This window comes from Hippocampus bargibanti, linkage group LG11 (assembly GCF_051943395.1).
Source record: "Hippocampus bargibanti isolate YZ-2025 linkage group LG11, ASM5194339v1, whole genome shotgun sequence".
In the NCBI taxonomy this organism is placed as follows: domain Eukaryota; kingdom Metazoa; phylum Chordata; class Actinopteri; order Syngnathiformes; family Syngnathidae; genus Hippocampus; species Hippocampus bargibanti.
The window spans coordinates 14,712,922-14,737,786 of NC_142744.1; the positions used below are offsets into that span (position 1 = coordinate 14,712,922).

A 24,865-nucleotide genomic window follows, 5' to 3' on the forward strand; every position below is an offset into this window, starting at 1 on the left:
CACCCGAAGAAATTCGGAAACGTTGCTCCACGTCAAGCTTTTAAATTTCCAAGTAAATTCAGGAATGGCAGTGAATGAATTAAGAGCATGTCGCATTTCAAAACAGAGCAAAATTAAAACGTTCGACTGACGCAGATCATCTTCCAGAAAGAAAGTGTATTTATTTTTTTAACAGCCTAGTATTTTACAAGAAATAGATAACTACTTGGGACTTGGAACATGTCCTTAAAACAGGACATAAAGTAGGCACCGATCCTTGAGCTCATCTTTGCCGTCTTAATCCGCCAACAACCATGGAGGGGTGGGGTACAGTGGCAAAATAACGGAAGGGTAGAATTTGTTGAGGGGTGCGCGGGTGGGCTTCAAATTCAATAAATAGAAGAATGGATATAAACTCTGTCACTTGCCCCACCAATGTTAGAGATGGGTGTTTAAAAAAAGCCAAATTGAAAGATAATACTTCTGCCAACTGTGGCAAAAAAAGTGATTGGATTTCCTCGTTCCATTTAATGGAAAACTACCGCACAGCGTGGGAGGGCATTCGGTCAGATTGTTTTTTTTTTCCAATGTTGCGATGTTGGCAAAGAAGGTCTGACAATGAATGGAGGCCTTAAAAGACAGAAAAAGTTGAAAAAGTTATTGCAGCTGCAGATGAGGGCGGGAAAGGGTTTGAGTCACTTTGTGGCCGTTTTGCTTGGTTGTGTTCCCTTAAAAATCCTCCACCGTCTCAATCTCCCCCATATTCAGTCTCTCAGACGATGCGTTAACAGAAAAACCTAAAGGCATAAAAAGTAAAACGAGCGTTCAGACAGTTCCGAGGCTGTAAAGAGCAGCAATGAGGTGATTGGCGCTAACCTAGAAGGCTTGGATCCGCACGGACCATCTTTTGCTTCTTTTTCTTCTTCCCTGAGGTGACCGTCTCAAAGCGCTGCTGCTGTTGCTGTTGCTGCTGCTGCTGTTGCTGCTTCTGCTGTTGCTGCTTCTGCTGACCACTTATGTGGTTGGCCTGGTAGAGTGTTGATGATCCCGTCCCACCCCATACAGAATCCTTGACGAGAAGGAATATTAGAACATATTTAGACACTGCAAAAAATGTGAGCGACCAGTTCTGATTTGTTAACTTTAAGTCCCCAGGGATGCATCTGGGAAATTGAAAAGGGGGCCAACTTGCATCATTGTGTCTGTAAAGGGGGACAAATTCTAAAATCGATGGAGCCCCATTTAACTAGATTGCTGAAGTATCCGAAACTGATTGAAATAAACCAAAATACTTTCATTGAAGTATGATATTTGTGTATGTGTTTCTTTAGCTTTTGTAACAGAAGTATGTCATATGTGGTGCAGATCATGTAATAATTTGCGCCAATTGTAATAGACTTGAGCCAGTGCTGGCGCAGTGGATTTACAAAGTTGCGCCAGGGGCTGTCAAAATGTGTAAATGTCACAAGGGCGGGGCCCGGATGCATCCTTGAGTCCCACATGGCTGTGTTTTGATGGTCTACAAAAATTGAATGGCATTTTGGTGAGCAAAAGAAGAAACCAAATGGCCAAGGAAAGCGCGGTGATTACCTGCTGCTGTTTCAGGGTTTGCGGACGGTTCTGCGGCGGCGACGCTTTTTGCTGATTTGCGTTCTGTTTGGCACGACGTTCCAGGAACTGCTTGGCAAAGTCTTTAGCCTCGGGAGTATCCCCCAGGTAGGCCTTGACGTAGTCGTGCACTTCGTACGACGAGTCGACTTCTTTCAGGAACGATGCAAATGTAGGAACTGTGACAAAAGCGCAAAGGTAGGGGAGCCAAAACAAGCATTCAGATGAACGTTTTTGTCTCTGCGTCACCCATTTTTGCGCAGCTATTTACCATCTAGATTGTTGGCGGTGTTGAGGCTGTGCAGAGTGTGCTCACACCACTGAATGAAACTGTCCTGCTGACCCTTGTTGACCCCTTTAAACAATTTGAGCAGCTTCTCTTCCTCCTCCGCCTTCTTGTTTGTTCGCCCACTCATGGAATTACTTCACACACACACAAAAAAACAAAAACAACTATTATTATTATTATTATTATTATTATTATTATTATTATTCATTTAAAAAGTCTATGTCAGCTTTCAAATGCCAGGTTTTTAAATTGAAGAAAGGAAACAAGATGGAATAGTTCAAACGTTCTGCTGTTAATGTGACAACTCACTTGAGAAAAATATCTTTCAGAGAAGGGGAGTAAAAACAAATGAGTTTTTGTTTCATCTGACCAAACAAACTGAGACCAATTTTGAACATTTTGGCCATATTCTAAACGGTATGTTTGGCGCTAACATTGGTCATCCCCAAAAGGCCACCAGGTCAGTGAAGAATGACGGTGGCAGCAGTTGTTTCACCATCTACAACTTAAACCATGTTTGACGAACATGGAAGGAATTAAAAAATAGAAATATCAGTTGACGTAGTGCCTTAAACTGTCAGATGTAAGTAAAACAGAACAACCCAAACATTATTTGCAGTGAATCAGGGGAAATTAAAATGGTGGCAGTCGTGTGCTGACTTCCACTTATCACAAGTTTGAATGTCATTGGTTAATTCTTAATAGTGCCACATCTTCATTTGTACTCTAAAATGAAAATTCACTTCAGATTCACATACATGGAGTGTCATTTCTTCTCCCGTATAAAAACCCGACCTTTGAGGAAAGACAGTGTGTGAAGACATTTAACTCATTCATTGCCAGACGTGCAAAAATGTGTCCACTCCGGTGCCAGGGTATTGTCATTGTCACTTAAATTCCAGGACCCACAGAATATTGAGTTTTAGGACTACATAAACATTCAATGCAGAGTAAGAAACCTTGGACTCGCTTCTTCCATCAGAAAAAAAGAGTTAATTCCTAAATTATATGGGTCTGGAATTATTTGATCTTGAAATGAGGGCGGCTGTCCAAAATACAATGCAATACATATTGGTTTATATAGCGCTTTAACAACAGCTGAAGCTGGAACAAAGAGCTAGCATGGAAAAAAGGGAAATGCTTCCCCATTGTGGAAAAGAAAAAACATTGCCAGAGGCCATAGCCAATGCTTTGTCGGCATGCAAGCATGAAAAAACAAAACCGAACAAATTCGGCAATGGCGATCGACATCATATTTTCAATTCCAGAATAAATTTGTGAATGGTAGTGAATGAGTGAACATGACTTTATGCAGTTTCAGCTCTAACCTGAGATTGGCATTGCTCTTGTTTTTCTGTGCATTTCCTTTTCTGGTGGGCGGAGGCTGCTGGACGGCCTCCTTCACAGCTTCGTCCCAGAAACCCATGTTGGAGTTGTGCGTGTCCCCCCAGATCCCGCTGGAGTCCGCCGCCCAGTTTGAGCAGGGTGTGATGTTCGCGGATCCCCATACGGAGTTGCTCAGAGATGTCTATTGAGAACGACACACTCATTTGCCTGCTTGAAATCTCCATTCCTTCTACCAAGTAGGTCATTCGAATACTCCTTCATTTTACAAGCAGGGGGGTACTCTAGTATGATATGGGTTACATACAGTTCTGTTTTGTGGTCGGGCCGGCTGGCTGAAGATGTGGTTCTGTTGCTGCTGCTGTTGTTGCTGCTGCTGCTGCTGCTGAGGTGGCTGCACCTTCCTCTGTTTCATCTGCTGCGCTTCCTCCCGCTGAATTTCCAGTAGGGACTTGGTAACAGGGGCCTGTTTGGCAGCGTGGCCCCACCCCGACAGCTTGGCTTGGGCCTGCTGCACTTGCTGCAGCGCCTGATGCTGCTGAAGCTTCAGGAGCTCCTGCTGTTGACGCTGTTGCTGCAAGTGTGTATGTGTCGGCAGTGGAGGAGTAATAATTATGTTTAAAATGATCAGAAGTAAAAAATAAAACAAAATACAGAACAGGAAGTCTGGTGATCAGGATGGTTTTACCTCTTCGAGTGCCTGTCTTTCTCGCTCCTCTTCCAGCTTTTGGATCGCAGCTAATGACAAGGTGTTCTGATTCTTGTTGCTCATGTTGGCAGACTGATGACCCCATTTCGATGACAGCGGTAGCTACAAACAGGGAAGATTGGCGGTAGAACTTTTTCAATATTTTTAAAGGATATATGATATCTAAATCAGGTGTGAACAAAGTGGGACCCACTCCATTCTGTAGTTTGGCAAACTCATTGACATTGTTAACAGGCCTGTATGATAAAATACATTTAGCCCTCCTCCCCCACACAAATATCACTTTGACAGCTTGTGATATCATTAACCAAAATTGCTGATCCGGACACCCAATGATTTATAAAGAAAAATTGTCATTCTCAGGGATCCCAGACGTCCACTATTTAGCAGAATTCCGCAAAATATTTTTTCCCGCCAAAGTGATATTTTCTATTTTCATATAAGTTATTTTATTTCCATATACAACAACTAAAACATTTGTTTTGAAGGGTAATAGGAAGATCAGAATGCGTAGTTCTTGAGTGGGCATGCTTTCGTGTGTTTTGGTCGATGTCGGTTGCTTCCGTTGACAATCGGGATCGCTTGGGAGTAAAATACCACGAGACTGTGTGCGATGAAACGAGAAAACAAATATGACAGCTCCCTTACCGCACTTTTCGCTTGTAAACTTGTGCTAAACATCGTCACATTTTTGGTACTTATATGTTTAATGTGTTAATAGCAGACAGTGTAGGTTAGATATACGTATATCGATTTTGTTTTGATGTGAAGCTTACGTACATGTGTTCTGTGTGATAGCTCACTCCGGAGAGCACACGACTTTTCACATTGTAAAGATGTCGTGGTAGAGAGATCCTACACAAAAGTGATAGTGGAACGGTGACGTCTCTGGATGGAGGGATCAAGAATTCGTGGAATTGGACATGGTTAGAAAAACAAGTCGACGGATGCTCGCTTTCAAATTTCATATTGAAACATAAAAATCTGGGGAAAGCGTTCTGCAGTCTTTGCGATGGAAAAGTGATCAACTATGGTGGCAAAGGTTGGCTGTCACTCAAACAGCATTGTGAGGGAAGCAAACATGCAGAGAAAAAAAGATTGAAAAGCAGAATTACAAACAACCTGGTGAGTCATTCCAATTCATAAGTTAGTGTTCTAATTAAGGAAATTATGATAGGGCATGTTTATTACTGTTGACCTGTAGTATACCATGATTTTAATTATGATTGACAATACTAAACTAACTAACTTGAATAACACCTGATGGGGGATGCCCAAAGTTGGTGAAAACCCTCTATAAACATAATAAATGGTATTGTATAATTATGTAGCAGATATTTAATATGCAATCGTGCATTCATAAATTTAAGGCCCCCTTCACCCCCGGCTGATCTGTTTCATTTTCCTCTATTTTAATTTCCCTTGGCTGGGATCCCTGCATTCTGCACCGACAAGCTTTGTGGTTACTGTGAAGAAAAACAACTTCACCTTCATTTGTGCAAGTAGTTGCTGTTGCTGCAGTCTCCTCAGAGCCTCCTGTTGCTGCTGCCTCAGTCTCTGCAGCTCCTGTTGTCTTTGCGCATCTAGGTCTCTCTTCTTTTGCTCCTCTTGCTGTTGCTGAGCCAGGGCGGCCGCGGCTGCGGCTGCAGCTTCCTCCTCTGCTCGCTTCTCTGCTGCTCGCTTCTCCTCTGCTCGCTTCTCTGCTGCTCGCTTCTCCTCTGCTCGCTTCTCCTCCTCGCGCCTTCTCAATGCCTCCAGCTCCTCTTGTTTTCTGCGCTCCTCCTCCTGTATGAGTAAGACTTGGCAAGTGAGGATTAAGACCCGCTCGGTAAAACAATAAAGATCTGCTAACCGCCAGGCTACACACTGAGCAATATGGCTGATGCGAATAAATTGCATGTGGTGGCAAGAATGAAACAGCATGCTGATGATGACAAGTGAAATACCAATTTGAATTGAAGCAAGAAATGTATTGGTCCAATCACGGATGAGTCGCTGCTTGTGAATTTTGGCTTTCGGTTCCCCGTGAAGGAGCAGCAAGTTGTGCAAAAACCCGTGAAACCGAAAAGAGTCCAACGTGTGCATTTCAAAGCAATCTCAGACAAAGATTTCAAAGGTGAGCGGCTGGCTGTACCTGTTTGCGAAGGAACTCCTCCCTTTTCTTCCTCTCCTCCTCCTCTCTTCTCCTCTCATCAAGTCTTCGCAGTGCATCCTCTTGTGCCAGTCTCTCCTCCTCCTCCTTTTGTCTCCGGTGTGCCTCCTCCTGTTCTCGCTGCCGTCGGAGAGCTTCCTCCTTCAGATGTAAACTGCTTTAAACACCCCGATCAAATGTTTTACAGGCGATTTGATTAAAAAAACAACTCAATCACTCAACCTGTTTTTTTCTCGCTAACTCCTCCTCCTCGAGACGCTTTCGCTCCTCCTCTTGACGAGCCCGCAGCGCCTCCTCTAAACGCTTCCTCTCTTCTTCCTGTTTGATTCTCATTTCAGCTTCACGCCTCTCCAGTTCCAACTCAAGGATAAGGTGAGAGGAGTACAAATAAGCCTCTTCAATTATGCATTTTGTTCAAATTAAATAACTTTTATGGACATTATTAGTTTAAAATTAGACTCTGGGATCATAGTACAGGTGACATCTGAGTTACGACCGGGTTCCGTTCCGACAAAACGGCCGTAACTCAAACAGTCATAGACGAGAAGGTTTCTTCAGCCGTCATCTGTACAAAAGTGAAGGTTTCGGACGTTTCGCCTCCTATCCAAGAGGCTTCGTCAGCGAACTAAAGTCTGACTGGTCGTATCGGCCCCATTTATATATCCCTAATGTCCAGACATGGTGGCGCCGGACACAGCTATGATAGGTCCCTACTCTCAGGTTGGGAGGGGCGGGGGACCCCTCCCTGTGGCCCCACTGATTGTTCCTACATTCCTGACTAACGATCTTTTGTACAGATGACGGCTGAAGAAACCTTCTCATCGATGGACCACTCCTGTACGACTGAGAGCTTACACAGACGTCAAACAGTCATATGTCAAAATCAATTCAAAATGTTGAATAGAGACTCTGTGCTAAATGACTTGCAAATATTCTGATTCGGACACCACGGGGACGGGCGGGCGTGGGTCTGTTTCGCTGGTGTGCGACTGGTTGCCTTCTCCCCGGCCTAACCCCACTCTCCGCGCCGACCCCGTGGTTGTCTGCGACGCCGACGCGCTCAACCCGCCTACTCGCCCCGAAGCAGAACGAACTGTCATCGCCTTGGCGACAAACTGTCATTGCGTCGGTGGCAATGCGGTGGCGGGATGACGGCGGCGGGATGCCGCCGACGCGTTCTCGCCGCCAACGCGTTCTCGCCCCTGTGATGCTGCCGCTGCATTGCTGCTGGATTGCTGCAGAGGCGATGACAGTTCGCTCTGCTTCGAGGAAACGAGGTGCCGCAGACAACCGCGGGGTCGCCGCCACGTTCTCACCGACGCGATGCCACCTGTGTCAAGGGACCCCCCCCATTCTCGTCACCGTAGTCCCGCGCACCCAAGCGCCGACGCCCACCTGCCTCGGCTTTCGCCTTGGCCGATGGATCCTCCCCCCCTTCGATGTCCGATGCCATCACACGGTCAATTGCTGTGCGACAGTGAGATACTGGCTGGCCAAAATTGGGCTGTGAGGGCGGTGCGGTGCCTGGCGTAGAATTAAAAAAAAAAAGGGTCGGGCGGCCGTGGTCATAAGTACGGGTGGTCGTATGTCGCACCGGTCATAACTCAGATGTTACCTGTATATGGTACATTTTAATAGCATTTTAATAGTCTTTGAAAATGTTCAATTACTTGCACGTGTTTGTTTTCAAAATGGGTGTGGTAAGGCTCGGCCACCGTCCCACAGTAATGGTTTACTCTAATTTCAATTTCTTAAATGGAAATACAAATTACCTTTGCAGCCTTTGATTTTTCCAACTGCTGCATCTGCTCAATGGTTGGCGCCTTGGCCATGGACTCAATGGGCAAGTCCCACACACTGCTGCCATCCCATGCTGTTGAGAAACGAAAAGAAAAAAACACAGCAACATCGGGTGTAACAGCCACAAGTAACACCTTAATTTTTTTGTTGACTCACTGCTTGACGTTGCTGGCGGGAGGTGTGGTGTGCGGGGAGCCTGAGAGGACGGGTTCTGCATTTCCCATACAGAACTAGAGTCGGGTAGAGACAGGGAACATGTCACAGGAGGTAGAAGGCTCTCAGATGTTCTGCAAAACGAGAGCAAAACACATTGTTACGATAGGTTAAATTGCAGTGGTGGACAGTCAAGGCCTGCTAGGCCTTCTCTGCTGGCCTAAAAATATCTGAATCACAAATATAAATTATATTTTGTATATGAATTCTTATTAAATAATTCCAAATTGTCTCTCAGCTTCCTTTCATTACTTTTCCCCTGTTGCGCTGCTTTCAGATGTGTTTTCATATTAAAGCATTTAACAAATCACATTTCAGCCATTATTTGTTACCAGGGTCAGAAATCTACCTGGATGCCTTCACAATCAGTTCAGCAGGCCATGGAGCATAAAAATCAATGGCGATGAAGCTGTTGCTTTAACCAATCAGAGTTCAGGTTGGCAAACCAAGGCCTGCTCGAAGGCGCTGGTAACGTCAGAGTTTTTGCAAATTATGATTGGCGAGGCTCATTATAATATCACTAGCCACTAGTGATAAGCGCATATTCAGATCCCTCAGATCCTCTTCCTCCCTCCACCTCTGTGTGCCCCCCCCCCCCTGCCAGTCTCAGCACGATGAGTGACAGAGCCTTCAGCTGCTCTGCCCCCAAACTCTGGAACTCACTTCCTCCCAACATTCACTTCCCGCCTTCAAGTCTCAAAACCCACCTGTTTAAAATTGCATTTTCTGTGTAGCTCTCTCTCTCGTTTCTATTTATAATTGTATTTTATTTATTCTATTCGTGATTGTATTTTATTTATTATAGTACCTATGCTTGTCAGTGACTGTAAAGTGTCCCCAAGAGCTTTGAAAGGCGCTTAAAATGTAATGTATTACAGTAAAGTCTCGTTATATCGATATTCAAGGGAGTCCGAAAAAATATCGATATAACCGGGACTATCGATATATCCGACCCTGTTTGCATGTAATTTTCTCCGTGCGTGCATAGAAATAGTATCGATATAACCGGCACTATCGATATATCCGATATCGATATAACGAGACTTTACTGTATTATTATTATTATTATTGATACTGGCCAGAGCTAGCACACTGTATGTGTAGCAATCTGTATAAGCAAATACATTTTTGTGTTTATTTAATTGTGGTTTTGTCAACCCACAATGGCTGAAGGAGGAGAAGAAATGGATTTGGTTGCAGTTATACTGTTCAAGGCATTTTCAAGATGGACTTTTCTAGAATAGATGGACATCATGAAGAAAGGTTGGACAGCACTGAAGCTAGTAAAAATAGCAAATATAATTGCAATTTTATGAGGTTATCATGGATCCACACACTCATTGTAAAAATTCAAAACGTTTCATGACAGTATTTCTTAAGTTTCTTCACTAGTTATTTACTGGCCAACATCATCCTGTAGTGGACGTATAGTCAATCACACCACACTTGCAGCTGTGGAGTGATTCCGACGTAGCACTACTGAAGGCCTAAGTGTGACATGCATGGCCCGCCACTGTTAAAATAAGTGTTATGCGATGATGACGTTTCGGACCTTATCTTGAGAGCCTGGTATTGCTGTTGAAGCAAGTTAAGCTGCTGTTGGTGTTGCTGTTGCTGTTGAAGAGGTGCTGAGCTCAGCACTGCAGCCTTTTGCTGAGCCAGGGCCTGAGCATACTGCTGCCTAAAAGGCAACAACAAAGACATTTCATCCTTTAATACAAAGAGCCTTTTTGTTTTGTTTTTTTGGATGGTAATGCTAGTGTGGTACCTACTTCTGTTCACGCCCTACTCCCGGAGTAGTTGAGCTGAGAGGCATATACTAAATGTCTACATTTGGATTTAGAGGCCAACACGCTACTTGTATAGAGGAGAGGCAAACATAACCGAGGACAGCATGGGGAAGTTAGCGTGGGAAGGGGGGGGGGGGGGTGGAAAAACTACACGATAGTTATGATGGACAGGCATTCCCATCCCCTCTAGGCAACCCTAAAAGCACTGGGCAGCTCCTTCAGCCGGAGAAGGAGAGGTACTGTCACTTGTTCTTGCTGAATGTTGTTAGGTTATTAAATAGACAAATCTGAAAACATGGACTCACCCCCTAATCACTTCTTTTTAAATATGCTTATGTTATATAATATTGATTTATATATATATATATATATATATATATATATATATACACTTCTTGTTCTTCCACTTCTTCCTTCCATTATGTTGTAGCTGTAAATTGGGAATGTTTTCTTTTGTGAGACAAATAAATGTTTTCTTATCTTAAAGGCACAATGCTATTAAGAGTATGTATATTATTTTATTATGTGCATTGTGTAAAACATCGTCCCGAAAATGGACTAGCGAAGCAACACACTTACGAACCACGGTCTAAACTGCAAGCTATCAGTTTTGGGATTCGAGCACATTCGAGAGAAGTCAAGATTCATCCATGGTATGAGTGATTTTGTTTTCTGAAATGGCACAATCTATCCACATTTGACACTTTTCTGGCCATACTTTGCTTCCAATACTGACTGTTCTCACAACATATCCCTACATTCCCACATGCCAGCTTGGACTGTGGTGATGTGAAGTGATGGACAAGCCCATTTTGCATTTTGAAATACAGTGATACCTCAGTTTACAAACCACTTGGCTTACGAACGTTAAATTTATGAAAAATTTACCTTGGTATATGAACTTTTTTCATTCACGGAGCTATGTCGTTCACGAACGAGCCCGTTCTTCTAAAAACAAAATGGCAGCCGACTGTTTTTGTCCTCTATTCCCTGCCGCCAGTCTTCGGTTAAAGCCACGTGATTGGTCATGAACGCAGCAGTGAGGGGAGGTGGTTTAAACATTAAAGAGACAGGCAGACGACAGTGAGAGTTTCAACTTTGATAGTTCAAAGGCAGAGTGTAGACTGCAAGGTTAAAATATCCCATCAATCAGGCTCCACAAACAACCCACACAAGCCATCTGTACACTTGATGCAAAAAGCTATCAACTCAGCTAAAGAGAACACAATTGATGAGGAAGTAGATAAAATTATCACAGAGAAAGCACCTACAAGGGCTCATTCCTCAAGATGGTGAAAGAAGAAGGTTACTTTCCTCATCAAGTGTTTAATGCTGATGAAACCGGCCACTCCATTCCATCAAGCCATCAACGACCATCACAAAGGTAAATAAAACGACTTTATTATCCAGGACAGTTTATTTCTTTAATTATAATACCACAGCACATTTATTATTTATTGCACGCTGGGTCCGAGAGGACAGCAATTTCATCTGTGCTGTGTGTCATGCATATAAGCATATTTGACAATAAGGCTGAGTTTGACTCATACATAAAATAAGGTATATTTTGTGTAGTTTTAAGGTTTAGAAAATTAGAAAATTATGTTTTATGGGGACCTGGGAACGGATTATTCTCATTTTAATGGTTTACTATGGGGAATTAATTTTTGGGTTACACACTTTTTGCCTTACACACTCTGTGTGGGAACCAATTAAGTTTGTAGGCCAATGTATCACTGTACGACAAAAAGAATTTTGACAATCACATCAGGCACAACGACATCACCGATATGAATGAGATGGCGGTAACTCAGTTTGGTTCCCACTGCCTTTTAAAAGTGTGCATACATGCTATTGTGTTTTTTTAAGGTAGAGTATGTTTTACCATGCACAAGTCCAATAGCACAGTGTGTCTTGTGTATGGGTTTAATACAGAAATAGTAACCTCAACTGACACTACATCCTTTTATCCAGTGCGCCGTATGACTGTAAAAATACGGTTGTCGCCGAGCCAAATAAACGGTCTTGCAGTTACTTACAAATGGACCTTACCTTAAGAGGTATTGATATTGAAGTTGTTGTAACTGGTAAAGGTTGAGCACAGTGAGCTCTTGTTGTCTCTTCAACCTTTCTTGATCGGCGTCGCCCTGTATGAGTATCATAGGAGACACACACATGGTTTATGAACAATCTAGCAAGATGGATGAGAAGGAGATCTAGATGTGCACATAAGGTTTTACAATCAATGTTTGCGTACGAGTAATACAATACAGTGTTTTCTGCAAAAATATGAGAAAAAAAAGCTAATTCACGAAGGAAGGGGTGGAAATAGCTTTGCAGTCACAACAACCAATTTGCGCTCAAAAAGACCTGAAAGTACCTGAATTTACTATTCAATTTTTGATTTTGTTCTACCTGGGTGAGGAATAACATTCATAATCAAAAAAATAGTTCATTTGAGCATTATGTGCTTGAAACTACCGTTGCAATGTGTATTTTGGGGAAATTCAATAAAAATCTACCAACTGGAAAGCAGATTTGAACAAAGCCCCTGCCACCCCCCCAAAAAACAAAATCAAAGGATGTTAACAAATAAAATGCACGTCGTGTCAAAAATGCATGTACCATTGTGAAGATTGAGAAATATATAACGCAATCGACAACAGTTTGAATATATTGTTGGAATTTTGAGAATTTTTGGGGGGTAATCAGCATGACGCATATTAATATTGTTCGATTAGCCCATGTCATTGTTCAGTAATTTAGATTTTAAATCATCCTGCAGTGTCGTGTTTAAAACAGCACTTATATGTGAACACGCACCTGTAGAGGTGGAGGCGCCGGGCCCGGCGTGAACGGGACTCTCCCCCAAATCTTCATCATCTCCCCCAAGGCCTGAAATATGTCATCACAGCCTCTTTTGACCAGGAGGGACATGGTGAAATATCCCGCCTGGAACCATTCTGCCATCTCCTGGTTGCTGAATGGCCCTGGAGACAAAAATGAAAGATAATGTTCAAAGTAGCCTCACTGAGATTACCGAACATTGTTTTTGTGACATCCAGCATCCGTGTTACCCTGTATCTCTCCTTGAGGGTCTTTGTAAAACCACTTCAGTGCAGCTTTGTGGGTGAGTGGAAGTCCTGCAGGTTTGGGCTTCTCAGAGGTTTTCACTTCAAGTCTGTCATCATCGACCACACCATCTTGGAGGTAAGCCACCATCTTCTCTGCCTCCTGGAAAAAGATGGGTGAAGAAAGCTATTTTGTTACAATTTAGAGTATATCAGTATCTTTGCAGTGAAGTATCTTTGTTGAGAAGGATTTTCCAGGAAAGTGATTGTTACATTACCAACTACATTATTATAGCCACACAATGAAGCCAAATGCATACACATTAAACTAACCATACAAACAACAGAGATATGGATGGGATGGCAGCACCATGTTGAAACAGTTGAGAACTAAAATACAATTTCTCACTCATCCTAAGAGGAATTGAAGAATTGAACATTATTTTTTCCGATTTGTGAAAAGTGAAAATCTGAGAACGTACTATAATACAAATCCAGTGGGTTTATAATAATCAGAACCTGTTGAGATTATGAATGTTGCAAGAACAAATGCCCAGTTACTCTTGTACTTATATATTTGTCATCTGATTGTTAGACGGATTTGGCAGTAGAAGTGTTTTACATTTAAATATAATTATTTTTACTACTGCCATCAAGTAGTTTAGTAACAGACCACCACAGCGCTTTGCAGCTTATTACGTTCCAATTTAGGTTAGCATATTTTCACGACCAAATGGCGCATTGTAAAATGTATGCCAATTTAAAACTAAACTAAAAAACAAACAAACAAAAAAACAGTAGAAAGCATGCTAGCATCCTTCGTCAAGTCTGCTGAAATTATGATAAGCACGCAGATCATTCGCTGCAGGTTTTTCCACAGAGGCCGTGAGATGGTCAAGCATGGAGTCACAAATCAGCAGGTGTGGAAAAAAACCATCAGTTCTCTTCAACTAGCCCTCAGTCGGCCACTCTCTCATTTTCTCCTCATCAGACAGTCTTTCTCTTAAAAACCACAATAGGTGGCGGTTTCTGTCTGTTGATATGGCAAACAAACCCAAAAATAAGAGCCGCCTTCTCGTGCCTCAGTGTGTCAATCGCTGGATGTGTTGTTAGCAATCTTTTTACAGCAGCAGGAACGGAAGGAGCGTAGTTTGCCAAAGTTGTTGCGCCACACTAGTCCTTGTCCATATGGATAATTGGCACTGGTTCATAAAACGAAATCATCAAAAAACTTCGTTGAAAGTGTTTGTTTTCATTTCTTCGTCAAGCATTTTTGCCTTCATCTTCAGTTTCTTGACTTGGTCTCCTACTTCCTCCACTTGCGAACCAAGCCTTCTTCGATTTTAAATTCTCTTGCGGCTGCTTGATTGCCATTTTATTCTGTTTATCTGATTGCTTGAAGTTTGAACTTTGCCACATGTTCATAGGCGTCTCTTCATTGGTGCCACATTTTGGCACCCGACGATAATTTTCCCAATGCATGGCCGGCATGATATCCACCTACAAGTGGGCGTGTCTTTAATCCTCTTTCACACCAGCCATTCTACTCTTTAACATCCGCATGCTGTCACCAGTTAAATCTGTCTTTGCTCTAAATATTTTAACATCTGCATGACATCCCCTGTTAACTCCTGTCTTTGCTTGACATAAACATCATATCTGCATGACATTAGTTAGTTGAGTGGAGCGCTCATTGAAGTCACACAGCAACATTCCTAGATTTGGTGCGCCGCATGATTAGGGCGCCCTGTCCATTTTGGAGATAATTTAAAACTTTTAAGTGCACCCCTTTAGTCGTGAAAATATGGTACATCACAGCCATAGGTGAAGAAGTCTATCTAAACACCAAGGACCCGCAGCACAGATTTACAAAGTTACCTGCTCAAAGTGCTTCAACCCCTCATCTTCATCTGTGTCATGTGGCATGGGGATGGGCCTCGATATTGGCGCAAAAACACTTGATGAAAAAGGAAGAGGGTTGTTCATGGCCACAAGAACTTCCATGGGCTTCTGCATGGTGGATGACTGTGTGTGAACTTCTGCGAGGAACAGACAAATACCATGTGGTACTCTCTTTTCAACAATTCTTGACAATCCATCCGAAGAAGAAACGTCACCTGGGAGGGTGGTGGAAATATGAGTCATGGGTATTGACATGCTGTTTGACAATGTGACATGCAGGGGAACTTGGCAGGGCTCTGGCAGTCGCTCCAGGGAAGGTTGTCTTTCGGCTGGCTTTTTGGATTCCTCTGTTCTGTTAGGATGGCTCGGCGACACAGACTTGGGAGTCGTCTGGTCCTCTGGGATTGGCTGAACGGAGGGTGAAGGGACAGATGGCGCCTCCTCCGATACTCTGCTCACTCCTGCGAATACTAAAGGAAAGGAAGAGAAGGGGGTCAGGGGGCCATTGCGTAAAGAGGAGTGTACACAGCAGTTATTTTTGGTGTGGTCCATCGTGCTACAATTGATCACAAACAAAAATACTGGTGCACTGGGCACAGTAATAGGCTTCTAAGTAGCTCTTTCTCTTGGTTGGTTAAGGGGGGCACTAGCTTTTTGTGTGTGAGTTTCACTTAAATGTTTCACTCACCATTTGCCTATGCTCATTTAACTCAGGTTCTTGGAAGAAGTTATCAGTAAAAATGTCTGTTAGCTGCTGCTTTGAACAATTCAGCTGGAGGTCCCGCATGAGGATCCCATTTTGAATGACAATGATACTGCTTCAATATGAAAGGGTCCAACCTTTCCGGTCAGGATCTTGCTTGGCCTCTGTTTCCCTATCTTTGGTTTCCTTGGATTGGTTGTCTTCTTCCTCTAGGGATTCCTCACACTCTTCCAAAGGTTTGAAATCCAACTCTGCCTCCTCCAGGATGGGCTCTTTCGAGGCCTTCTGCTAAGACAAGAGAAGTCTCTGTGATAAATGTATGAAAATATCATACATTCATAGACATCCGCTTATCTTGACAGAGCTTTGCTTGCCTTAAGTGAGAGAAATGCTCCAGACGAGTCAAAGGTGCCCGCCTCTTCCTCCGCGTCCTCCAGACACCACTCCGGTAGAGCGTCCCTGTCGTCATCCAGACTGCCACTGCCCAAACGCGTGCTCCTGTAGCTGCGTTCGTCTTCTCGCAAATCAAACGGGACGCGGCGTCGCTGCTCTGGATGCCACACTCCACCCCGAGGCCCATCTAGTTAGGAAAAGAAGTGAAACAAAAACAATCAATGGCTTCAACAAAAGCAAGGGATTGACATGGGGTTCATTTTGGTGGATCGAGAAATCTAAGTGAGACAATATTTCTCAAATTAGTTTGGACACACGGCGGGCCTCAAGTCATTGCCTGGCCTGCCACATCATTTTATACAGCCCACAAGAGAAAATCATGTCAACTTTCATGATGCTTGCTAAACGCTAAACCAGAATTTCAAATGGTCATATCCAACCCATAACAACGTTTGAACATTCTTGACTTCTGATTTCAAAACAATTTAGTTGTGTACGTAGTATGAGAAGGTGGTTAAACATTTATATGGTTTTACAAAATTTAGTCATAACGGCACTCTGAGTGGAAACCGTCACGACAATATGGCCCACGACAATATGGCCCACGACAAAATTAGTTTTGAGACACTTTGCCTAAGCGGTCCATTCAATAAGATGAGAAGAAAGGAGCGTCGGCGCAGAGCGCCGATGCGTATGGGGAACTGTCGCGGCTTGGAATTGAAGCAAATTTACGTGGGACAGGAGATGTGAGACAGTCTCTTTTCGTCAATCGATACACATCCTTAAACATCCTATGCTGCTTCATTTCAGTTTAGTATATATATATATATATATATATATATATATATATATATATATATACAGTAAAGTCTCATTATATCGATATTCTCGTGAGTCGGAAAAAATATCGATATAACCAGACTATCGATATATCCGATCCTGCGGCATGTAAATTTTCTCCTTGCGTTCATAGAAATAGTATCGCAATAAGCAGTACTATCGATATAACCAATATCGATATAACGAGACGTTACTGTGTGTGTGTATGTATATATATATATGTGTGTATATATATATATATCAGTGCGTTGAGGTTCATGGCAGGTGAGGCACTGACGTCATCAGTCAGATTTACAAAAATATGAACTCAACAGAGTAGCTTATTCGTCATTTGATTGGTAACAGTTAACATGTTTTGTTTAAAATGTCATGTCAGCATTCTTTATATATACAAACTGTAGCATAGAAAAAAAAGAATTAAAAAAACGTTATCGTGTTACCTTTACTTATAAATGAAGTCCATGCCCCGCTCCTTCGAAAGAAAGGCATCGATAACTTCTTTGTAGAAGCCTTCCTTCACCTTATCTTTCTTCAGTTTTAAAAGTCTCTCTGTCTCAATGGAGATCACTGCCAGTGAAGAAAGTCGTCCTTGATCAGCCCTGTTCCGACTGTATGTTTTCAGTATTTTCAGTGCTGAGAATGACCGCTCCACCGATGCTGTAGTAGCTAGAACAGCGAGCACGAGCTGGAGCAACTTTGTCACCTCACGAATAGTTTCAATTAGATCCTTCTGGACCAAAAAGCTGAGAAGCTGTCCAGGAAATTTATATCTATCGCTCACCGTTTGTGAGCTATACAGTACGGTGTTGGTCTTCCTTTAATTATTATCTCCTGCTTCGATTGAAAGTCCAGTTTAGAAAATTCTTTCAATTTAGATATGTCATCCACCATTCTGAAAATAAGGCCAAGCAACACGAAAAAATGACTGGGTGGTTGCACTTAACTTGCTAACTGTTTACTGTAGCTTGCTGTCACTAATTCTATTATTTTGCAGCCGAGGAGTTGCAAGAAGAATCTCTGGTATCACCAGCGCCCCCTGTCATGAGGCAGGAGCACTGTGTGCCTCACCTATGCACACAGTTTTGATAAAAATAAAATAAACACTGTTGGACAGTTTTTATAATGTACAGTGACTGTACATTATATACACCATCTAAAGTGTAGAAATTTAGTTCATATACTAAACGTTTTTGAACACTAACAGCGATATGCAGAGGGACAGCAATGCAGTCTCACTGCAGAGCAAGCCAGCACAATTAGCATAGTCATTGCGCAAACCATGGTGAGGCTGCTGCCTCACCGCTCGTCTCGACTTAGTATTTGAACGGTAAATGTGAAAATTCAGCGACTTTGAAAAAAAATCTAAAAATGGTGAAGTTAAATGGAAAAGAACGTTAAAGTACAAATCACTAAATAATGATGTCCCTGATCCACTGGTGAAGAGACGCTTTGATCCTCTCTTTCATCTGGAACTGCTTTATGTAACAAAGAGGGTACAGAAAGTGCTTAAGAATGAATGTCTCTCTATGTCTTTGTGTTGTCATGTTATTTGTTCTCGAGTTTTTTTTTGTTCTTTTGACTTCAAGACGGCGCTGCGAGAGTGGCTGTCTTTCCAGCAGCTCCTGTGTTTTGCTTTTCTACTTTCATTTCTTTCATAACTTTGCTGCTGTGAAATGTAAATTTCTCCACTGTGAGACTAATAAAGGCAAATCCCATCCAATCCAATAAATACAACTGTTTGTTTATTCATTTGATATTTCCATGATGACAGGCAGTGTCTGAAACGAATGACAAGTTAGTGGACACCCAGGCAGACAACTCTGAAAAGTTGCCGGCCGGGCCATAAAGTTGCCTGCCCGATTTTTCACAACTTAAATCACATAAAGACGTTTAATCGCCCAAAAAAATACAAACATTGTTGCGAAGTTTAAAGGGTTTTTTTTAATTAAGGAAGTACCAACCACAAATGCTCCCTTGCCTAATTTATGGTAAATATACCTTGCTGAAGATTTTGCTCCAGTTGCCGTTTGTCGTCATGGTGTACAATGCAGCGTATGCGTTGTGTTGTCTGTTTAACGTTACGTGGATTCCACTTTCTCAGCGTCTTTCAAAACTCTGAAGTACACTTTTCAGTCAGGGTGTAGTCCGAAGCAGACTTCTGATTGGCGAACGTTCGTTTGGCAATTTGCATACTCGGCACCGGCAGCCAATCAGAATATAAACACACACATTTCACCCTTCTATCTCGTATAAATAAACATCTCAGGTGAGAGGAGTGTCAGGAAGGGCATCCGACGTAAAAGCTTGGCCAAAACAAAAATGCGGATCAAACTTCTAAAGATGGAGGACACTGATGTGCTGTGGCGACCCCTTGATTGGAAAAGCCGAAAGGAAAAGAAGAAGAGGTCAGGGGAGAGCAGAAGCTTCTCACTCAATGGCCCTACCACTTCAACCTCACAATGTCTCTGCTGTCTACAAGATAAAAGTAATCTCTTTGTTCACTACCTTGGGTCTTGCTGATTTTCCAATCATCCAACACCGTGAAGAGCCAGAACAAGAGAGAATGACCTACCACCCTCTTTCATCTAGAACTGCTTCATACATATGCAACAAAGAGGTTGCAGAAAGTGCTTAAGATTTAATGATTGTCTATTTCTTTTGTGTTGTGTCAGATTATTTGTTATTTTTGTTTTTTTTTTACTTCAAGATGGCGCCGCAAGAGTGGCTGCCTTGACAGCAGCTCCTGTATTTTGTTTTCATACTTCTTTCCCTTTCCTCTTCCTTTCATCACTTTGCTGCTGTGATATGCAAATTTCTCCACTGAAATACTAATAAAGGCTAATCTAATCCAATAAAAAGAAATAATGTCCAAAGACCAAGTCCACACACTGGCTGTCAAGCCGCATTAAAAAAAAATCCTCATGATCATGATTTGTTGTGAACATCGGCACTCATGTTCCCTAAAAGAACTAAACCAAATGTCAAAGTTATTGTGAGATTCAAAGCCGAGGCCATAAAATTGAAGGTTAACACGCTGCAAAAGTTGATAAGAGGGATCAAAAAGTATTGTTGTATGTCAGCAACCAGACCCACTAATCATCATCCTCACCGTTCTGATCGTCACGAGAGGTACGCCAATTTTCACTCTCCGAGCGGGTAAAATCGTGTTTCCTAGACAGGCCTGTTCCAGCATCATCGTAGTTGTTTCGAACTGGAAACGAATGAGTCATGATAGTTAGAGGTGAGGCAAGTTGGTTTTCATTAGAAATGGTGTGACTGAAGGAATTTACCATGATTCATCTGGAAATGGCCTGGGGCGGCATCTACATAGGAATAAAGAAAAGCAAAATAAGCGAATATTTGCTATCATTGATGAATCAATTAATTATTTCTTCATTCACCTGGGTCTTTCCGACCTGGCTTTTCAAACCTTCTATCACCCCTGTGGGAAAGATAACAACAGCTAATCGCAATGCGCTAGATAAACTATTAAACAGTTCATTAAACTTTTGTAATTTTGCATGACTGTCTTTTGGCTGTGTCCAGACTTGAAAGCCCAAATCAATGTATCAGTACCTTTCCTCCCAGCTCTGGGAGCGATGCATCTCCTTGCCCCCACGGCCAAAACCTTCTACATCATCAAAACTTCTTTGGTAAAACCCTCCGTCTCCCCTTCCACGGCCTGAAAACAACCAAAAAAATCTGATTAATTCAAAAAACACTACATTACTCTGAGTATAGTTTTTGCTTTTTTGAATATTGCTGTGCCGATGACCATTTTGTGTTTGGGAGCCTTTTACTGAGCGAGTTGCTTGTTCTGTAGCCAGAAAGGGACACAAGTCTTCTTGTGCCGGTCCCAAGCCCGGATAAATACAGAGGGTTGTGTCAGGAAGGGCATCAGACGTAAAAGCTTGGCCAAAACAAACATGTGGATCAAACCTCTAAAGATGGAGGATACTGATTTGCTGTGGCGACCCCTTGAAGGGAAAAGCCGAAAGGTAAAGAAGACTCTGCAAATTAATATTTATATGATGGCGGTGCATTAGTGCAAGATGAGCAAAAGCAAAAGAAGACGAATAGAATACCACTGTCTTGAGATGAGCCCGAAATTGTGAGCGCCCTCGATGGCATCTCAACAATATGCAGTTGTTACAGCTTTTCTTATTAGACGCATATGCAACTTTTAAAGCTGTGTATAAATTAACTCCACCCCAGCCATAAAATAAGAAAAGACATTCAGAAGTGCTTACCTCTACCCCTTGAGGTACTTCGGCCTCGAGGCGCCCCCACTACCGGACCGCCTCCTCGCCCCGTGTTCCGCAGTGCATTTTTAAGCGTGGTGAAATTTCTCTGCAAACACCAAAAAAGGGGTCAAAACAACTTCCAAATATATTTTTTATGCAACTTGTACAGCATTGCTGTCCTGAACCATTTTTATTTCATTTCGATAGAATAAAAAAGCACTTATTTTACAGTAAAGTAGTTCCTAAATACAAAGACAGGAGATACAAATGGCCATGACGACAGATTCACTGTTGGTTAAATGTTTTTAATGGCCTTGTAAGTCAATCCTTGAATGAATGAAATAGCCGCAATCTTTGACAGCGAAGTCTTATATAAGAACAAAAAGCCCTCTACTAAAACTAACTAACTAAACAAAGATTCTTACAATGGCTTGGTCAGCAACACAGTTTTAATTGCAGCATTGTTTGCTTATGTAGCATGTTACAGGAAAAAAAAATGTTTCAGGTGCAAAATGACACATTATTATGGAGTGAATTTTACGCATCAGGATAGGATTGAGTGAATCTAGCTTTTTTTTTAAAGAAGGGACAGATATTTTTGGAAAGGCAGTCCCACCTGTTCTTCCTCCGCATAAGAAACTACTGCCAAAGGCGGCAGAGGCTCCTCTTGCAATATGGGCAGGAATTCCTTATCAAGCAAATTTATAGGGATCTAGCAGAAGATAACACACAGGTCAACTTAAAACACTAGTGGTACTAACTGCTACAATATTTGATTCATTGTTCACATTCGAAAGTGTTGATCTCTGTGCAAACTGTTGAATGGTTCGTATGATTTGCTAGTCGGTTCATGTTCAAGGAGCAGTTCTTTTGTGATGTATAAATAGCCTAATTTCTGTTCATTTCAATTTGACATTACATATGAATGTTATCTGTTTTTCGTTTAAGAGCTTTTGCTGTTATGTGGTTTGATAGAACATTTTGGCGCTCAATATACAACAAATGATATGCTTGCTGCACTTCTTATGTGTCAGTTTGCAAGCAAATTGCAAATGGAGTGACCAACACCTTGAAAGAAGCACGCGTTGATCTTAACTGGAGAACTGGAAGCAAGAGAATCTTTCCTTGGAGTGAGTCACGCGTTTTTCAATTTTGTTATATTCCTAAGTATGGGAGCCAGGTGATCCAATGGTAAGACGTCAACGTCACAGTAGAGTTACTGGGTTCAATTCCAGTTTTGGCCTTCCTGTGTGGAGTTTGCAGGCTCTCCCCAGGCTTCCGTGGGTTTTCTATGAGGACTCCGGTTTCCTCACACATTCCAAAAACATGCATGGAAGGCTGATTGGACACTTAATTGTCCCTCAGTGTGAGTGCAAGCGTGGATGGTTGTTTGTCTATGTGTGCCCTGCAATTGGCTGGCAACTGGTTCAAGGTGTCCATCGCCTACTGCCTGAAGACAGCAGAGACAGGCCCCAGCATCCCACGCGACCATTGCAAACATAAAGCGGTTTGGATGGATGGATATCCCCAAGTACTTTTTGTCCATTCACATCTTGCTCCTTGCTGTTTTATCAGAATCAGAATCAGAATCAGAATCATCTTTATTGCCAAGTATGTAGAACACACAAGGAATTTGTTTCCGGTAGAACACGCTGCACTAGTATCGTTGTCAAAAAAACTGCTAAGTGGCACTATACAGTTCCATTTATACCCCATTATGTTATTCGTTAAGGGTTTTGATCACCTGTGTTATTCTTAAAGTGTGCTATGAATAAAGTTGGAATGTTTTATTACAAGTTTCGGTGTGTTTTAAAACATTTAAATGTGTTGAAACTAGATGGCAGAGGTAAAAGTAACGCGAAAGAAAAAATAACGGTCTCTCAATATTACACATTTTCACTTATTTCGGATGGATTCCGTTTAATATATGGGAGGGGGGGCATTGTATTTAAAACGTGCTATCAGTTGAATAATATGTTTACCTTGCTGTCCTTTACATAAAGTGCTAACATTTCTTCTCTTCCGTAACGATACTCTGCCAGCTTGTACTTTGGCAATGCAGGTGAGAGAGGTGGCGAGGAAACAACACTGCTGTTGCTTCCTCCACCTGCACTACTTCCACCTCCAGACAGGGCACGGAGCCTGCACAAAGCGAGAAGGTTAGTCAATGACTGAATGAAAAGACGGAGATGACACGTCTTGACATGTCAGGAGAAGATGCACCACTGGAAACTACTTTCACAATAAACATTAACAAACAAAGCCATCATAATTTTAAATGTACTACTTTACCATTCTGGTCCAAAATTAAGTGTCTGGGTCTCCGCCATTTTTTCGTTGAAGCCTAAAATGTAAAACAAAGAGATATTTAATTAATTGCATACTATGTCACTGTTTATTAAAAGTCAGCGCTTTCTTGTCCAGAACAGACAATGTTGTGTTCCACTTAACCAAACCTTGTTTCATTTTGAAAGAGGTTTTGTCAGCTGATGTCAGTGCCCCCATCAGCGCCCACCCACACAGGTTTACGATTTTAATGTGCTAATGCTATTTTAGCTCTTTGGTTTGTGGGTGACTTTGTTCAGACACCTATAATTGACAACGGAAATACGTAGTTATAACTACGAGTATATGGCGGGATGTGAAAACGTGATGTATTTTTTTACGTCCACCCAACTTGCCACACTGAAGGTATGCTAATTGAATCACAAACGGTAAGGGGGGGGGCAACTGTCGACTCCCAACCCACTCACCATATGGGAAGCCAGGATAAGCCACGTGTAAATTGCTACTTAGCGCAGTAAGTCCGATAAAAAAGGTAACATGCATTGTAGATAGCACGAGTGGGCAAGGCGACGATAGTTTTGGGGGGTAGATGTGGACACGCCCGCTGACTAGTCACGGTTGTATATATTTAAGGAAACGCGACGCTACACCATGAATGGCCGCCCAATAACAGCAAAGCTGCTCTGAACACGAAATGCTCCCAGTGACACGTTTGCTAAACTAGCAGACTCTACACTGATAACATTGTCCCACTGGGTCATAAACAAAACCCACTCGGCGCAGGGGTTTGGCTAGTGGCGCTGATGTTATTTCATGAATGGTTCATTTAAATTACCCGGTAGTTTGGCAATGTAGTTAATTCCCGTGCGCAGAAATTCGCACGGCCTTACAAAAGTGGCAATTGGGTGTCTTGCGGTATTTTGATGACAATGCGGTGTAGCTGTGTGTTTTGGCACACACTTTGATGCCACCCCACTGCGAAGTCTTACGATAGCCGCCATGTTAAGAAAAAGCTAACTGCAATTGACCAAGTGCACACAGCGTTAAATCACAGCTGAGGAGATTCGAGCAGTCACGGTGAAAAACACACACGTAACCACACGCCCATCCACCTCGACGTGTTGTCATAGACCGACGATATTATCGACGACAATCGCGATATTGCCACCGCAGCACAAGTTTATCCTCGAAAAACCCAGGCACTTGCGGCTAGCATGCTAACAGGTTCGCTCACGAGCTTTTTGGACGGAGGCCTCCCGCAGTAAACACGAAAAAAAGCAGCCGAACGCGGTTTGATGTTGGCCTTACGACGTGGCACTTGACTTCCAGCAGTCTCGTGCTGGTTGGGTGTCTATTTTGGCTGTCTTACCTCTTCTTGATGTGACAGCTCAAGGTTTTGAATTCGAGTTGAGTGTGTAAGCTCTCTCTCTCTCTCGCTCTCACTCTAGCTCTCTCTCTTTCTCGCTCTCTTTCTGTCACTCTGGCTCTTCGTCTCGGCTGCTTTCCCCCTCCCTTCTGCGTGATTCTGAATCCCACTGCAGT

General features: G+C 42.5%; 1 protein-coding gene across 2 annotated transcripts; it reads right to left on the bottom strand.

The window, feature by feature from the left end:
• Positions 1-136: 136 nt before the first annotated feature.
• gigyf2 (GRB10 interacting GYF protein 2) lies at positions 137-24,830 on the bottom strand. Of its 2 annotated transcripts, XM_089007979.1 has the most exons (30): positions 24,693-24,830; positions 23,330-23,381; positions 23,020-23,179; positions 21,654-21,749; positions 21,044-21,143; positions 20,370-20,475; positions 20,195-20,235; positions 20,084-20,116; positions 19,903-20,004; positions 15,935-16,140; positions 15,698-15,845; positions 15,073-15,327; positions 14,834-14,994; positions 12,962-13,118; positions 12,708-12,874; positions 11,937-12,031; positions 9,647-9,775; positions 8,038-8,168; positions 7,854-7,954; positions 6,304-6,441; positions 6,064-6,222; positions 5,613-5,714; positions 5,418-5,582; positions 3,909-4,031; positions 3,528-3,794; positions 3,205-3,404; positions 1,859-2,010; positions 1,570-1,766; positions 856-1,048; positions 137-776 (listed from the first exon to the last, which is right to left on the bottom strand). In XM_089007979.1, the coding sequence occupies exons 2-30, from the start codon at positions 23,365-23,367 to the stop codon at positions 709-711; spliced, it is 3,990 nt and encodes a 1,329-aa protein (XP_088864105.1). In that variant the 5' UTR covers positions 23,368-23,381; positions 24,693-24,830; the 3' UTR covers positions 137-708. The 2 variants fall into 2 exon arrangements, with proteins under 2 accessions (XP_088864105.1, XP_088864104.1); XM_089007978.1 differs by having other exon boundaries at positions 5,418-5,714; positions 24,693-24,823.
• Positions 24,831-24,865: the final 35 nt, after the last annotated feature.